The sequence below is a fragment of the Epargyreus clarus genome, unplaced genomic scaffold (assembly GCF_041222505.1).
Source record: "Epargyreus clarus isolate Ecla_fem2 unplaced genomic scaffold, WU_Ecla_fem_2.2 ptg000007l, whole genome shotgun sequence".
NCBI classification, from domain to species: domain Eukaryota; kingdom Metazoa; phylum Arthropoda; class Insecta; order Lepidoptera; family Hesperiidae; genus Epargyreus; species Epargyreus clarus.
This window is the reverse complement of record NW_027332215.1, coordinates 16,921,106-16,939,742: the sequence shown is the minus strand read 5'-3', so window position 1 is coordinate 16,939,742 and position 18,637 is coordinate 16,921,106. Positions and strand designations below refer to the sequence as shown.

General features: G+C 34.0%; 1 protein-coding gene across 3 annotated transcripts; it reads left to right on the top strand.

Annotated features, from left to right (window-relative positions):
- The first annotated feature begins 1,863 nt into the window (after positions 1–1,863).
- metro (membrane palmitoylated protein 7-like protein metro) lies at positions 1,864–17,760 on the top strand. 3 transcript variants are annotated; one of them, XM_073074882.1, is made up of 10 exons: positions 1,864–2,430; positions 3,880–4,154; positions 4,973–5,104; positions 6,899–7,066; positions 8,134–8,330; positions 9,195–9,310; positions 9,706–10,023; positions 11,703–11,873; positions 14,226–14,398; positions 16,415–17,760. In XM_073074882.1, exons 1-10 carry the CDS (start codon positions 2,400–2,402, stop codon positions 16,589–16,591), a joined length of 1,758 nt encoding a protein of 585 aa, XP_072930983.1. In that variant the 5' UTR covers positions 1,864–2,399; the 3' UTR covers positions 16,592–17,760. The 3 variants fall into 3 exon arrangements, with proteins under 3 accessions (XP_072930983.1, XP_072930984.1, XP_072930985.1); XM_073074883.1 differs by lacking the exon at positions 1,864–2,430 and adding an exon at positions 2,512–2,584; XM_073074884.1 differs by lacking the exon at positions 1,864–2,430 and adding an exon at positions 2,566–2,701.
- Positions 17,761–18,637: the final 877 nt, after the last annotated feature.

The following is an 18,637-nucleotide window of genomic DNA, read 5'->3' as shown; positions in this document are numbered from 1 at the left end:
AATAGTTCTATATATTGTAGACAAATATATCATAAATCACTTGGTACCAAATATACTATATTATCATCGATAGATGATAATAGTCATCCCCTAATACGTTTCATAGTAATATTTTTTAAAAAAAGGCCATCTAAATATAAATAAATAATACTAAACCCTTTCTACACTCACAGACCCACAATAGGATTCCCTGTATCGTGGGCTTTCGGAACCCTTTGCGCGTCAGACCGAAATGGTGAGCGCTTCGCCACGCGGGTCGTCTGTCAAGTAATGTATGGCGGTAAAGTATGGCTTCTTAGCGTATATTATAAAAACAAGTAATCAGAAAAATATTTTTTTCTGATTACTCATAGTTTTTACACATTAAAGTTAGTCAACGAAAACTAAATGTGTACCTATTATTTGTAATGTTTTTGTGAGAAGTGCTATTTATTAAAAAAAAGTGGCAGCCCTACCAACGCAAGTAAGGCAGGGTATGGCCACAACGGAAATAATCGTAGCAACACGAGGAGCAGTGCGAGAAGCAATGTGTAGCCGCGCCATTACTACTCGTATACCCTTTGCTCAGTACTTCAATACAACTTAGCTACGAAGCGAAGAATATCCTACTGACGTAGGTTGTTATGCTTGGTTATCAATCCAAACAAAGGAGTGGAAAATGTTAACGACTATTATCTATTAATATTTAATATAGGTATTGTAATGAATCTCTAATAATAATGTAAAAGTTCTTTATCGACGTATGGAAGAAATCTTATAGCAATGTTAAGAAAAAATAAGTCAAACTTTACGACGCCACCTTAAAAGAAATCGTCACATTTTCTGTCACTTTGGACCACATGCCACAGAACACCTATACTCCTAACGGAGCTTTAGACCATCACGGCATCATGTGTATTTTGAGGAGTGACTTATATTCGATGTATAATTTTAAATTATGCATTTAATAATAGGCTATTTGACCCAATCGAAAATATGCTACAAATTATGGTCATCCTATTAGATAATAAAGTAACAAAACTAAATGCGTTTTCTGACGATCTTCTTTACTGACGATCCTGATGAGGTGAATGGCATAAAGTTATTTAAATTGTGTATTGTCATCGGTTCTTGATAATTGTTTAAAATTTTAAATCAATCGGACCATTAATTATTATTTGTCTTGTTTGGTTTTCGTGTAGTGACGTCACATGACATTTGAAGCTGCACCGTCGCCGTGTTGAGATTTTTGATTAGAAAAAGAAATCTTTGACTATTTATCTGTGGATTTTAAATTCCATTTTTAAAGAAAAATAATTTTTTGATTATTTATCTGTGGATTTTAAAATCCACAGATAAATAATCAAAAATTTCTTTTTAAAAATTAAAATACTAATGTATTAAAAATTAAACTAAATACTGTATAATTTATGTTTACTTATATGCTATCATATCGAACATATTTCATATTTTATTGTTATAACTGTCAAGTACCCAATACACACACCCACATTTTATTTTATTGACATATAACATAAGGTATAATTTTTAAATTTTATTAAACTATTGTAAAAATTAATAACTTTTTTTTTTGGAAAGTCACACATGATGGTGGCAACAAATGACTGTTTCCGAAAACACACGCACAGAAAAGTTTGTCGTGCTATAAAATTCCACGAAGAAAATGCCACTTATCTATGCCATCATGATGACAGTCAGTAATGCCAATATTCAGAAAAGGGAAGCAAAGGGAAAGTGTAATAAGACTGGATTCAGACATTTCACATTACAGTCCCAAACTTACTTGTGTTCATAGATGTCGCTACATTCTTTTTGATTACTCATCTCTTGCATATTTCCATAGATTAGAGTTTAATACGTTGCTGCTAACTCGATATTCGATTTCGGGTCACTCGTCAGTAGTCTTTCACCTCACTGACAATTGTTCAATCATTCAATCATTCTTGTATAAAGATAAATCCTATCTGTGGACAGCCGACAGACTCATAGTACCTTATATAGCTAAAGTCCTGCAGCGGTACAACGCTCAGCTACAGCGGTAACATCCGAAGATTTTCTTCGAGGTGTATCATCTTATTGAAGTGAATTTACAAAAAGTGACGCAAGGCCATCATAAAAATTATGGAGATATTTACACGATTTTCTGAAATATTTATGAGTGTATAATGTTTGATTAAAACAATGTTATATAATTTAATCAGGGGCAGTGGTCAAGTAATGTTCTTTGATAATAGTAAAGCCGTGGTCTGAATAGTCTGAATAAACGACTACAATTAATACATGGCTGGACCCCGATTCCTTTTCAAACGCTCCGCTTAAGATTTACAATGCCTGCTTTATAGAAATCGTGGTTAAACTTTCATTATTAATATTCTTCGGATAAAAACAATTATGTGAATATGGATTATCCAAGCGAAAACTGGGATCCAGGTACGTATTGTTTAATTTTTATTTGCTTCCACAAGAATATTGTTGAGTCTGAAGTTAGCAGAAATCCAATAGTAAAAAAATCAACATGGCATATAAACACGAAAAACAGAGCTATCAAACAAATCTAAACGCAATGAAATATTAATGAAGTAAAGTATGTATGCTTCCAAATATTTTTTCAGCTCACCATTTATAATTTATACATAAAAAATCTTTTTTACCTTATGATTATAATCTCTTATATTATATATGAATGGATGAATATTTTGTGGTATGGTGAGAAATATATTTGGAAGTGATCAATTTTCAGAATGTTTTCTAAAAGAAAGCTGTAGATTATAAAATCATCAGTAACCATTTGAAGCATATTTTCCCTAGTTTTGTACCAAATGTAGGATTTTCTTTGGAAAAAGTTTACCAAAAACAAATTGAATATTTATAATATTTTTAATATTAACAATTTATTTATTTAAAAGTAAAAAAGACTTACCATTTACAGTGTTTTTAATATTTTAAATGAATCAAACTGCAAAGAGACAATTGCAGTCTAGTCTATTACTATCATGCTATAATAATTACATAAATCACAAAAAAATACTCCATGAACAAAACCTCAAAATGTTCAATAACTACTATTTCAATTATCTACAGTAATATATTGCCATATTAAGAACTGAAATATAATTTGCAGTGTAAGAATCAGATGAACGTATGTATAAAAAATCAAAAATCGTTTTTTTCACAAAACGGTTCACAATGTAGTCCTTTACGAAATGGCAAAATGATGTAATGCTATATTCTATATTTAATAAATAAAATACCGAATATACAGGGTGAATTTTTAAAACGGGCCTTCAGGGCCAAATCCGAAACGATAAGGATTAGCAAAAAATGCTGAAAGGAGTTACGAGGCCGATTTTGATAAAAACTGAAACTGCATCACTTCTTTTTTAAAATAACTTTTTCCCTAGCCGGGAATCGAACGAGTTCATTTTGAAAAAAATATGCACCCTCTATATTATTCCACTATCTGATAGTGTTGCTTATAAGGATCAAAATCTGTAAAGTAATGATAAATGACAAACTAAAGGAAAAGCCTCAGTTTTAAGAAAATACATATTTTTTCATATTAATTTGGCAGTTAAGTTCCCGCCATTCATCAATTTAAACATTTCGTGTATTAACATTTTTTTTGGCTCAATGTTTCTAATCATTCGAAATTGACGTTTTGTTTCCCAATAATTTATATTTTTATGTCCAACTTAGCTAAGGTTATTAATTTTCACACTATTTTTGCTCTCCTGTAAAATTGACAAAATTTTGATACATTCACCTGACTCTTACACCACGAATTATGAAAAATGATACATTTACAATTTTATTATGACAGCAATGATGAAATTGTAAAAGAAATGTTGAACATATTATTATACAGTTTCCCAATTTTAGCTCTAACTCGTTTGCTGACTTCGTTAAAAGAAGTCCCATCCGGAGGGGAGGAAGATTTAGCATTCTTAAGTGAACTTCTTCAGTCCAAACAACTTAATGCTCTCGTTCAAGTTCACAATAAAATAGTAGCAAAAGGCAAGGATGATAAGTTTTATCCGTTATTGTCAAATGCTATGCAAGTCACCCTGGAGGTCTTGGAAATGTTTGGACAAGTTGTCACTACTTCCAAGGACTATGATGAACTGTTGAGTTTACTTCAAAAGCCACATTTTCAGGTAGTTAAGTTTGTTAATAATAAATAATTAAATTGTTTAATTATGCTGGTTAGTAATAATCAGTCTTATCCCATTTTGGCCTACCAAAGTTCGATATTTGACAATTATTGCTTAGAAAAATAGTCAAATTTTGAACCTTAGTATAGTCTGTGCCAATTAAGTAAAAGCAGTAATAGCCTAGTGGTTAAGATACTCGGTCACTCGATCGAGGGCTCCGAGGGTCAAATCCCAGGCACGCACCTCTGATTTTTCAAAGTTATGTGCATATTAGAAATTAATTATCACTTGCTAAATGGTGAAGGAAAACATCGTGAGGAAACCTGCATTCCTGAGAGATTTATAAATCTCAAAGGTATGTGAAGTCTACCAATACGCACTTAGTCAGTGTGGTGGTCTATGGCCTAATCCTTCTCATTATGAGAGGAGACCCGTGCCCAACAGTGCGACAGTAATGGTTTGTTGATGATGTTGATAGTCTGTGCCAAACAACTAGTCCTGCTTTTAATATTGGAACGAGTCATGGCGAATAGCAAATTATAGATATTAGTGGGATGAAGACACCCACCCCCGTCCGCTGGCCGCTCTCGCCCACTCACAGCTGCATTAGTATGTCCTTACTTTGCTACGGAATATATGATTGTAGTTGTACGCAACAACTTCAGAGCGGCCTATCAATTATCAACGGAAATTATTCAGTCAATAAATGCACTATTATTTTTAATAACTCAACCAATATCCCTCAATAACTCAATAAAATCCCTTTTTTGCTATATTAAATTAAGAGTATCTTTAATTTTATCTCATTCTATGTACACCAGGCAATACTGTGCACTCATGATGCAGTCGCTCAAAAAGATTATTATCCACATTTACCTGATATTCCACCTGATGCTGATGAAGAAGAAGAAACTGTTAAAATTGTTCAATTGGTCAAGAGTGATGAGCCCCTGGTATGTATTTTTTTACACATATTAAGCATCATTTCAAATATAATTAGAAACCATTTTTATAGCAATATTACATATTTATTATGACATTTAACATGATTTGAAGATTTGTAAGTTGTTTGGGAATAAGTTGATGTTTTGTAGGCATCTTTATTGCTATTTTGAAATATTGTTGTATAGTTATGATGAGTTTATCAAAATCTGGAGGCACGGCAGTGCCTCTACCAAGTCGAGCCAAAATCTCATTTAGAAATAGCAGCTAACGTCAATCATGCCAATTTCAGTAAAAAAGGACTCATTGTGAAATATGTACGAACATGATTTTTAATGTGTCAGATAAAATATATAGGTACTTTGTAATATTTATCCTTATTTATCTATATTGATTGATTAGTAATATACTTTACATTTAATTACTGATAAAAAATAATACAATTTTGATTATACCTAATAATCACTTCAGTACTTTAGTCTCATATATACAGGTAGGTATTTAATATACTTTAAACATTTTTTATTAAATAAAAAATATTCGTTATATTGTAAATTATATATACATGACTAAAATATCAGTATTTACAGTATTACTTTTATATATACCGATAACAAAGTAATATGCAAATAGGGTGTAATAAAGAAGTAATTTTTTATTAAAAGGGTGGAGCTCAGAGTGCAGAGCCTATCGTGGTAAGTATGTGCACTATGTTGCATATTTCGTTGCTAGAAATTTGAATGCTTCAGTTCATTTTATAGTTTTCTTATATGATTATGCATTGTATACCTATTTTTATTTTTATATTATTATATATTTTGGATCCCTCCCATTGTTCATAATTGCCCAAGTTCTATATTTATTAGCTGCTATCTCTAGATGTTGATGCAATATGTATTGTGTTATTTTGCTGTATACCAATTTAAGATTTTTTTATATCCTTAAGCTGTTTTATCCTGTCAAACCACACAATACACGTTGTTTACCTATATTTTTTTTTTCAAAATACATATTTCAAGTTCTCCCAGGTGACAATTATTTATGAACTATGTATCAGGTGCAAAAAGATAATATGTTTTGCACAGTCTGACAGACTGAAATTTATTTTGTTTTCTTTTTTCCAACTTAGATGCGAAGAAATTGTTTTGTAAGTCGGTGTTGTTCTTTTATTTCATTTAACATTTTTTTACAGAAATCACTTTACACCCAGAATCTGCATGATATTGATCATACTTTTTCTTTTATATATTTAGTATCGATACACTCCTGAAATAAATCTAAAATTATTAGTACGGTTGCAAAATGTTAGTAATTGACAATCTCATAAATGGGATTTTCGGTTGAAACTTCATTTCTACTCTTAGGTCCTCTTGAGGTTACCTCAACCACAACCGCAATGGATTTGTCATGCGGATTAAAATCTTGTGAGAGATTTAAAATACAATATATTTTTAATGAAGGAGTTTATAAATGAAAGCTGCCACATTCGAGCTCTTATATGCCATGCCACCGTCTTTCGATATTAAAGAAGTCTTAAATTAGTTTTGTGATGTCCGCTTAATACTTAAACTGATACGGACGCCGAAACAAAATCAAAATATACATTCATACCACGTGGTATTTGTTACTGATATTCTAAGTATAGAAAGCATGACATTTTCAATGCAATTCTCATAGGAGACAGCTATGCAAGAATGCGTATTTTTGCCGTGAGCTACAAATACTATACGCGATTTTCGATCAATATGCGGTGGCACGGCTGACGGCGTTTGGAAGGGCACTCAAACTTTTAGGTTTGCTTTTAGGGCGCAACGATAAAGACGGACGAGGAAACTGGAAAAATTGTCATAGCTCGTGTTATGCATGGAGGAGCGGCGGACCGATCTGGCCTAATTCATGCCGGAGACGAGGTTATCGAGGTCAACGGCATCAGCGTGGAAAATAAAACTCCGGCCGACGTGTTAGCTATATTGGTGCGCTTATTTGATTTATTTTTCAAGGTGATCGAACACGGGAATGTGGTGCTAATGCTGGTTCAATTAATCTCTTTACGCACGAAAGCTCTCTGAAAGCCCGATCGCTTTAACACGTGGTGGTATTGCTTGGATAATTGCATTATTATAAGCATGTTTCTGTAATATCTTCCAATACCAAGTTGTACGATAATGTAGTTAGCTCAATAAATGATGGGGGATTGAGAATTGTTGTTTTAGTGCGGGCTGTATTAACAATATCGATAAGATACTTACGCTAACGTTGGAACAATTGGCTACTTGACACTTTTTGGGAAACTGTTTTAATGAATTCATATACGTATTATATATGCCTTTCATTGATCATTTTTTCGAAAAAGGGCTATTTATTAATAAAAAACATATTTTTATTACGGTAAACGGAACGTTACGCCAAAACAGGCGGTCAAGTGTCATTTCGTAGCGTGACGTCAATACATTGAAAATATAGAAATAAACTTCGACGTTACACATACTTCAGGTTTCGATGTGATCGACAGGTTTCGATGTAGTGACGTCACATGACATTTGAGGCAGCACTGTCGCCGTTTTGGGATTTAAAATCCACAGATAAAAAATCGAAAATTTCTTTTTAAAAATTAAAATACTTAGAACATATTAAAAAATAAACGAAATACTGCATAATTTATGTTTACTTATAAGCTATCATATCCAACATATTTCATATTTTATTGTTATAACTGTCAAGTACCCAATTGGCATAAAGAGCACTCTGTATAAGAACTAACTACCAGCTCAAATTACTAATATTATAATAAATTAAATTTCATGATGTATACATAAGATGACATATGTTTAGATGTACCTACTCTTCAATAATTAACGCTGTTGTTTTCTGGTCTGAAGAGTATGGTGAGCCATCTTTTAGGACTCCAATCACATCTAGGGTTGATTGCAGATGACCGTAGGCGATAGTTGCCACTTACATGCTCGTGCTACTTTACATTATAAAAAACAAACCAATCAGTAAACCAGTGAGTATGTTAATTTTCCCTTTTTATTTTTAGCAAAGTTCGGAGGGCACGATAACCTTCAAATTAGTTCCGTCGTTCGGCAAGGGTGGTTCGCGGGAAAGCAAAGTGAGAGTTCGTGCCCTTTTTAATTATAACTCTGCTGAGGATCCATATATACCGTGCAAAGAAGCGGGGTTAAATTTCAAGAAGGGCGACGTTTTACATATCGTCTCACAGGATGACGCGTATTGGTGAGTATTTCTTTGTTACTTGTAACTATACTGAAATAGTTATAAGTTGTATCATTAAATTTGTTATTCGAAGTGGAGGCTTTTCTCTACAATGAACGAGAAATAAAAATGCTGCCATTTTAAATAAATTTATAAGTAGAACAAGAGATTACAGGTAATTCCACATTTCGTATAACGTATTTGGAACTAATACTATATAAAATAAAACTCAGATATAACATTCGAATGTTGTAATGATACTGTAAGCATAAGGGTACTTCACACTTTTCCACCAGAGATGCGCGACGTAGCTAATGCGATAGTTGTGTTCAAATCCATCAATTAAGCACCTTGTACATCTCTGACAGCAAGGTCACGTAAAGTTAATATAACACACAGTACTGTCGCCAATTCTTTTATTTTGCGAACTTGGCTGACACGCTACCGTGTGTCTGGATAGAGTAATCCATAAATCCATTTTGAAATAAATAGTTCTGTTAGTTATATTTTTATGTTTATCTTTCATCATTTATTTATTTTTATTTATATGGTGGTAGAACCCTTTGTGGTTCGACTCCGGCGGCACAACAGCGCTACGGCAGTGTTAAGCGCTGCTGTTCTAGTTTGAAGGGTGTGGTAAGGGGGACATACTTTTCCGAGGCGTTCCAGCTTAGTCCTCAAGGGTAGCAGCGCATCTGTGGCCGACCTCAGATAGGAATATCTAATCCTATCTAGGGTTGATTACAGACATTCATGGCCGGCAGTAGCCACTTACCATCAGGACTTGGACTTGGACTGCATGCTCGTCTGCTACTGTTATATTATAAAAAAATTGTTGTGCCATGTAAAAAGGTATAAAATAAATAAATAAAATTGTGTACGTAGGTGGCAGGCTCGACGAGAGGGCGACAAAGTGATGCGAGCGGGTTTAATACCGTCGAGAGCGCTGCAGGAAGGCCGCATAATTCATGAACGGCAAACTGACCCGCAAACATTGGACGGTACGTATGACCTGGAAAATAAACATTAATTACAAACACTCATCGGCATTGTATTGCGTTTCATAATATCGTACGTTTGTAATATGTAATGAATTGAATGATTAAAGTTTGTAGTAATTAACTAAATGATTGTACTTGTGTATTTTGTTATACTAACGCGACGCGACGGTCTTTATGCAGATGATATGTAAGCCTGATGCGAATTTTAAGTAATTAAATACGCCTTACTACTAAAATTATACATAAGCGCCACTCTGGCTTTATATAAGCGAGAGATTCGTTTCTTAGAACCTTACCGGTTTAAAAGCAATACACAGTTAATAATATCCAACGTATCTGTACGGAATCCTAAAATGTAGTATTCCTATTTTGATTTTGAACCAATATGTGTTCAGGGAAACCAGCTCTGTGCAGTCCGACGAATGGGAACTCGGATTGCGGCCCAAAGACTCCGTGCTCGCCAACGCCGACGGCGACAGCGCTGTTGCCTTGCAAGTCTACACCCAAAGTAAAGAAAATTATATACGATATCAAGGAGAATGATGACTTCGATCGTGAAATGATACCGACGTACGAGGAAGTTGCCCGGTTGTATCCGAGGCCGGGGCTGGTCAGGCCGATAGTACTGGTTGGCGCTCCCGGAGTAGGCAGAAATGAACTGCGAAGGAGACTCATCGCGACCGACCCGGAGAAGTTCGTCACTCCAGTGCCCTGTAAGTAGTAAATTAATATTGTTTTAGCAATTGACGCTGCGCAATGGTAAATTAGCATATACAAATTTATAATATTCACAATATCTCGTTTCATCATTATGAAATTAATATTACAGAATTTTTTATTTTACGATAACAAAATGTAATAAGCATTTTATATATTTTGTTGTTTCTTGATACTACTATTTTGGGTATGATTTTAACGCAAAGATTTACAAAGTAGAAATATAGGAGATTACTGTGATTTTTGTGTACCAATTCGTACTTGGCCACTTGACCAATCCAATAAACCTGTCTCAATGTGAGAAGGATTCGTGCCCAGAATTGTCAAGTCACTAGAACACTAGTCAAATGTATAAGTCAAATGTATACAGGGTGAATTTTTAAAACGGGCCTTCAGGGCCAAATCCGAAACTATAAGGATTAGCGAAAAATGCTGAAAGGAGTTACGAGGCCGATTTTGATAAAAACTAAAACTGCATCATTAGTTTTTTAAAATATTTTTTTCCTTAGCCGGGAATCGAACGAGTTCATTTTGAAAAAAATGACACCTCTGTATTATTCCACTATCTGATAGTATCGCTTATAAGGATCAGATTCTGGGAAGTAATGTTATGTGACAAATTAAAGGAAAAGGAAAATTTTGAAGAAAATACGTATTTTTCCATACATTGGCATACTAATCCTGAAGAATTATACATAACAAATAATTTATGTATAATTCTTTAGAAACATACATAAGTCATACCATTGAAGAATTTGTTGGTTAATCAACTAATTATTCTATGTTATGACTATGACATACGGCTTAGTATGAGAAAGTAATAGTTTGGCAAATAAGTTACCGCCGTTTTTAGGATTTATTTTTTTAATGAAAATAGATAACTGATTAAACAGTAAATTCTTATTGTTTGTTGTTTACAACTTTGTTTCAACGTTAAATATGATTTTCTAAATCTCATTGTTTAGTAATCACTCGGATTTGACTCTAAAAAGTATTTCTCGCAAATTGTCAACTTTACATCTGTATTAAACGCAACTCCGCCCATAGCTAAGTCGGACATAAAAATATGAATTATTGAGAAACAAAACGTCCATTTCGAATGATTAGAAACATTGAGCCAAAAAAATGTTAATACATGAAATATTTAAATTGATGAATGGCGGGAACTTAACTGCCAAATTAATATGAAAAAATATGTATTTTCTTAAAATTTAGGCTTTTCCTTTAGTTTGTCATTTATCATTACTTTCCAGATTTTGATCCTTATAAGCAACACTATCAGATAGTGCAATAATATAGAGGGTGCATTTTTTTTTCAAAATGAACTCGTTCGATTCCCGGCTAGGGAAAAAGTTATTTTAAAAAAGTAATGATGCAGTTTTAGTTTTTATCAAAATCGGCCTCGTAACTCCTTTCAGCATTTTTCGCTAATCCTTATAGTTTCGGATTTCGCCCTGAAGGCCCGTTTTAAAAATTCACCCTGTATACCTGGAAAATATCAGAAAAATCGAATTCTTTTACATTCCAATTTCTCCGAGCTATCTATTCCATCCGTTGCTCATACAAAGCCATCACACGTCATGAATTTCGCTGCAGTATAAACGCGAGCGTCTCAATAGGCTTTGATGTGAACGTCCCTTTGTGTTTGTTAAGTTTTTATTGGAACAATGCGCAGACACGTCGCGGCCACAAAAGTCGAGCGAGCAACCCGGCAAGGAATACGTTTTCGTATCACGCGAGAAAATGGAGCAAGATATATCAGAGGGAAAGTTTATAGAGCACGGCGAGTACAAGGGCAACCTGTACGGCACTTCCGCGGAGAGTGTCGAAACAATAATCAATTCCGGTGAGTTTGCACTTTGTAACACTTTGTCTTACCTTTGTCATAAGTTGTATCAACTCTAGATAATTATGTTAGTTATAAGTTATCTATGTCAAGTTGCAGTAAGTCTAACTAAGCCGTAAGTTATAACGACTTTAGAATCGTTAGTTAGCTAGGTCATGAGTTGCAACAACTCTAGTTAGATATAACTAGAGTTGTTGCAACTTATGGCCTTACGATAGTAAGTTGTAACAACTCTAGCTACAGGCTTTAATATAGGAGCGACGGCTCGAGTCAGCGACCGTCGCCAACTGTCGCCGGCAGTTGCTAACGATAGACGGTGATAGGGACGCCTTTCGTTAGCGACCGATGACAAAACTCTGTCGGTCGGCACGGACTGTCGCTCGTATACTAGAGTCCTATGTCGTAAATTATAACGACTATGCATAGATTAGTAAGATTACTCACTCCTAACAAGATAATGTAACCAGTTTTGACAATTGAAATTGTGTCTGTCATCTATTTTCGTGTTTTAAGATATTAAAAAAATGTAGCTTTTAGATCATTTACGAATGATACGATATTTCTCCGCACTTTTTCTGAGATTTCGTGTTTTTGAACCACTTAACTGTGCAGTTTCTGCATTTTTTCCGCGGCTGACACATTTGTCAGCCGTTTAAGCCTTTCAATGGCTTTCTTCAATTACAATATATAAAATATGTAACTATGTCATAAGTTGCAACAACTCTAGCTTTGATGTAAGCTATAACAACGCCAGCTATGTCGTTTGACTGCATCGTATGATTATAGCTCAAGGGAAGTTCTCAGTCCACGGGGAAAACGGAAATCTATACAATTCTGCGGAATGTAAAAGACATTCCGGTAAGGTTTTATCTTAGAAAACGCTATACCTATCAGATAGGTACTGTATGAATAAAACGTGTAGTGTACGTGAAATCTCCACTATGTAACTGTATTTGGTTATATTTCGATCTCCGGTGTGGTCGAAATTCATTCAGCAATGTTTGCTCACTGTAATTACAAATAGGAATCCCAATCCGATTTGCGGTTTGTAATAAACGTAGCTTGGTTAGCCGAACCAATTCTCAAATCTGACGAGAGTTGTAGCTGAAACAGATGAGTTGCTATCGAAGATTAAAACTCGTTATTAATAATTAATCTGTGCAATGTTATGCTTACCAAACATGGACGTTATCAAATTTTGATATCAAGTCAAAATGTTCGTAGACTAAGTATTATTAATAGGTGTAAATCAATACAATATGTGTTTTAGTAAGAAGTGCAAAATATAATAATCAACACCTCTAATTTCGTTGAGAAATAATGACATTAGACAATGGGTTCTAAAACCATGACATAATATGAATGAGTACAGTTTAAACGTACGGAATGACGTAAAATTAGGTTCCCCGGCATCCGAAGTCCATTCAATATGTAACATAGTTCCAGTATCATTAAAGAGGTCGCTTTAAGAATTGCAGTCACGTAGTTCAATCGACCGCTGCCAACGACATTCCGGTACATTCAATGTTCTAGGGATTTTAGCTTCATCATAAAACGTGAATAGCCATTTCGACGTTTCTATAGCGCTGCCTGTAGAATAGACGAACCTATTTCCATCGCATATCGCCATTTCAAATTTAAACTCCGATGTTTCAATACTGTTTTATAAGCTTTCGTTTAACAAAAATATGTGACGTTGGAATTTGAAAACAATGTGAGTTAAGTGAAGATATGTACAAACTATAAAGTTATTAATCTTAATAAAATTCATGTTGGTTGATATGATTGAAAGATAGATAGGTAAAACTCTTTGTGGTTCGACTCTGGCATCACCACCGCCATATATAGTTCTGCTTAATAACAGCAGTATTAAGCAGGTAAGGGAGACATACTTTTTCGAGACCTGCCAGCTTAGTACTCAGGTGTAGCGGCGCATCTTTGGCCAAACTCAGATAGGAATAGGTAATTCTATCTGGGGTTGATTATAGATGTCCATGAGCGGCTGTAGCCACTTACAATTAGGTGGTCTGCTACTCCTATAATATAATATAAAAAATATTACTTATAGTTTAAAAACTAAAAACCACGCTAAAATCGCGTAAGGAAAATCGTTAATCCTGACGATTCTGACGATGAGAATGGGACAAAATTATTAAAATCGTGTATTGTCATCGGTTTTTGATAATTCTTTAAAGTTTTAAATTAGTCGTACCGTTGAAAGTGGGTAAAAATCGAGTATTAAGATTCCGTTACACACATACATACAAGTCAAGCTAATAAAAGGTCAAGCGTGGTGAAAAGAAAACTAATATTGTTATAATTACTTCAGTTTTTTATTATTTTTTATTATAGGTCGCGTATGTGTAATAAGCCCGCACTGGCAAGCGTTGAAAATGCTGCGTACTCCACGCCTCCGCCCGTACATAGTGTTCGTACGCCCGCCGCCGCTCGACAAGTTCGTAGAAACGAGGACCGCTGCCAACGCAAGATCCACCTTCGACAAGGACAGCTCCAGGGCTTTCACGGTTAGTACTCATACTAATTTTAGACTACGAAAAATAAAAAAATGCAGTTTAAACCCGGCGGTTACTTTTTTATAAATTATAATATGATTTTATTCAATAGTTTATTTATGCGTTTAAAATATTCAAGCCTCGCCCAGGCAGTCTATAAATTTTCTGTCTGTGGGTCTTAAGTCACAGTTGTATCGGTAGGTTTTAATATTTAGATGGCGACCCCCTTTAATAACAAAAAGGTGACCTCTAAGGATGATATAGGCTTAGATTAGTACACCGAGGCTTATGTTAATTTGTAACATTTATAACCATCTACAAAGTAAAGCAACGTCGGCCGCGGTCGGAAATTGGATGGGTGGACCGCTAGGGGTAAAATTTCATGTATATTCCGTGCTTCGTAAGTTTATACGAACACACGATAAGTTGTCAGTCTCGGATATTATTGCATAGCAGACTACATCTAATTCTTAGCTATCCATCGAGAGAAACCCGAGCTCTAGAGTTCATGAAAAGGGTTGCAATCTGCGTTGATTATACTGAAGCCATAATCATCACTCTGCTGGATTCCGTGTGAATTTTTCGCACTCTTTTTAACTATACAGACGTAACACCAAAAATAGGTGCATGCAATTACGATCATTAAGATGTTCAGCTTCACAGCTTGCTCAGTCATCCACATTTTAGTTCACGTTGGAGTGAGTTCGCTTTAGAAACTGTTAACAATGGTACGTACGTCGTCTCTCCGTCCTTACAAAGATTTCGTGCATACATTTGGTGCTAAAAGATCTTAAAAGTTTGCATAATAAACATCAAGAGTGATGAGTACAGTTGGCAAAGACATATGCAACAATTAGGGTTTTACTCATTATTTATTTATTTTGAAGTATTAGGCAATGATAGTCAGATGGCTCGAGTTTCATGTTATATTTCGTTAAAATCAAGCAGTAAAATCAAGCAATCCTATAGGTGGATTTGACTCACATCCTTAACTAAGTTATCCCACACATCTTCGATGTCTAAACGCGGCGAAGATATGTACTAGTTGTTTAGGCTATGCTATGACCACTATTCGGATTCAGAAAAGATTCAGATTCGGAAAAGCTCAATTTAACCATATTACGAATATCGAACTTGAATAACTATTCAGTCTAATTTAACGTTAAATGGGAGTACTTAAAAATCTGTTGCACGAATTGACCCATAAATGCTAACACGGCTAGTTAAAAAACAGTTTTTAAAAATAGAACAGTTCGAGTTACGTAAAATACAGCTATGTAGTGTTGTTATAGATGGAATAAGCGAACTTCCACTCCAATGAGTTTCAACTCTATTGGTACCTATATCGGGTTAGTGCGCCCTCGAGAGATCGGCCGATTCCCTGTCGATGGGGACGGTTCGAAAGCTTTTACGTTTTCAAGTTTATTTTTCTGCTACGACGCCGACTATGTGAGAGCTTATACTCGATTAGATGGCACATGACCTAAATATGGAGTAATAAACTTCAGTTGAGACTAAGGATTTCTGTTACGTTACTCGTATTTTTCAATATTGCAATTATAGTTAAATATGGGCAATAAAATAAAAGATAGTCTTTGATATTTATAGACTTGAGATGATAAAAGTTTGTTAATAGGTGTAGGATCAAAACTTTAAGAATATGGTAAAAAGTTTAGGTATGATATTCCTATGTTAAATTTGGATTTCAATGTAAATACTACCTGTTAATTTAAAAGTAAAATTTGATATGTAAGCAGATTAAGAACTTGCCTATGCTATTTGATAATATGCGTAAAATATAAATAACTTTGTATTTAGTATTTCTCACTGAGGTATGTTTCATTCAGAATTAATTTTGTTTTTTGTTTTTAAGGTCTTAATCTTTATTAATGTTATTCGATTTTAAAATTAATAAATTATTTAATTACGATTACAATACAATAAAAAAGTAATTAAACAATATTTAAACTAAAACTACTAGAATATTTAACTAGAATTAATTTAAATTTTTCCTCTTATATTTTTCAGGAAGACGAGTTCAATGACGTCTTACGTTCGTCGAACCGCATCAACTTTCTGTACGGGTACATGTTCGACGAAGAAATTGTTAACGAGGACCTCGCCAGCGCCCTCTCGCAGCTTCTCAAGGCAGCTTGGAGGGTGCAGTCCGAGCCCCTCTGGGTTCCCGCGTCTTGGGTCCAGTAAAACCTTATACCTCTAAGCTCTGGCAGACTACGGACATTTTCTAGGTATATTCCAAATATATCCAGAAATGCACGTAACGAAAAGCGTCGTCGAAAACACCTTTGTTAATGTGTTTGACGGATACAATGTCACTGGTCTGCTTCAGCATTATCTTGTAGTCATCTATCTAGTCAAAGCTGCCTATACTCAGCGAAATATATTCTAAATTCTTAATTCTAAATAGGTACCTTTAGCGAGCCACTGTACTTAACCACGCATGACACATAAATGCATCTTTCTAGTTATAATTAATAGGCCGTATTAGTTAAGAAAATATCAATTTGTCGTTTAATACCTAAATAAATAACGTATTCCAATAATAATTGAATAGATTTACAAACATTGATTAATTATTTTTTTATATTATTATTAAAAAGTTATCATTCATAATATCTTTATTGTATAAAAATAAAGTACCTGATGGGCATAGTAGTGTCAGTGATCAACCAAACAGTTAATAATTGACAGTTACAAAACGGAAATGCGTATTTCTAAATTTAGTAACCACCGAAATACAACGAAAAGACATAATGAAGGGATATCAATTTAAAAGTCAAATATTTACTCAATTCAATGTTGTCCTTCATAAATATTTATTTATTTCGGTATCAAGCTTGGGTATCAATACAATAATTACATTTTCTTAACGCGTATGAGCAATTATGTTATTATGTTTAATGTTTGCATAATACTCAAAGCAATATAATATAAAATTATTACTTATGCTAGATTTATTATATTAAATATCTTTTTGAAGATTAGTTAAAATGTCCAAATAAAGGTAAATTGTAACACAATGTCTAACCGTTCGTAAAATGTCTACCTCACGGTACGAACACTTGTCTCTAGTCTGTTGGAGTGGTATAAGGTTTAAATCGTTAGATATATACGTCGAGAATGTGGTACATTTTTTATGCGTAATGTTTTTGCTCTTAGTCGCGTGGGATTCATAAATGTTATGAACCCCAGATAGGATTAGTGTCCTACCTGATATAAGCTACAGATTGCGTTGCTATCTCTGAGGACTAAGTTGGTATAAGTATTTCTACCTCACCACACTCTACGAACCAAAATACAGCAGCGTTAAAAGGCGAAGGCTTTCACGACTTTGTAATGATTAAATTGGTTGATAGATTTTTTTTTTACTTATGTTCTTTATGCGATCTGTTTCTTGTGAACATTCATTTTTTTGAATGTTGATAGATTGAATGGTAATTAATAAAATATCATTTAGAGTAGCGAAATATTTGATTATTATCTGTTCTAGAACATCATGGAAGTTATAATTAAGCGTGTTGGTTGATGAAGAATTTTGTCATATTGGGGTATATCTAACAATTTAAATTTTATAATAAAGATGTAGCCATTGCCATAACAGATGCATGCCATGTGTTTAAGGGGTTCAAGTGCACCAATGGTTGTTTAGGCTAATTACTTGTTTGTTATATTATATACTTATGTTATGTACGTGATATAATACGTTATTATGTTATGTATTCGGTAAAAAGGAAAAAACAACAAAAAAATCGTTTATTATTTGCTAGTAAGTTACTGTACGACGGATAGCATTAATGTTTTACTAGCAAATTTTATTAACCCTAGCTTTGGGTAGACTTACTTGTCTTAACACAAATTAAACGAATTTTATTAATTCGCATTACAAAATTTCTAGGATTTTAGGTATGTACGATAGGTATTATAATGTTCACTTTATTTTAGTGGGCGATTAACAATACCAAAAGTTATGCTTACGGGGTTTTCAATTCTAAAATATTTTTAAATAGCTGCCTTATGCGTTAGGAATTTACTTGAGTTATTAAATATATTGATATTTTATTAACGACAGATATTGAAAGTCAAGGCAATTTTTATATCGCTTTTTTGGGCTCTTATCCGCTCTATTATTAAAGTTATTGTTCTGAAGTCTTACTTTCCCGCGCTGCCGGGCGTCGCAATGTGTTCATTATTATGATCTACCGTTTATTCAATAACTTTAAGTATATGTAG

What these genes read in the sequence shown, in the direction of transcription:
- metro (XM_073074882.1), top strand. Translation starts at nt 2,400, where the DNA reads ATGGATTATCCAAGCGAAAACTGGGATCCAG. An exon ending in AAGCGAAAACTGGGATCCAG is followed by an intron (nt 2,431 to 3,879) that starts GTACGTATTGTT and finishes TCCCAATTTTAG; the next exon opens with CTCTAACTCGTTTGCTGACT. An exon ending in TCACAGGATGACGCGTATTG is followed by an intron (nt 8,331 to 9,194) that starts GTGAGTATTTCT and finishes TTGTGTACGTAG; the next exon opens with GTGGCAGGCTCGACGAGAGG.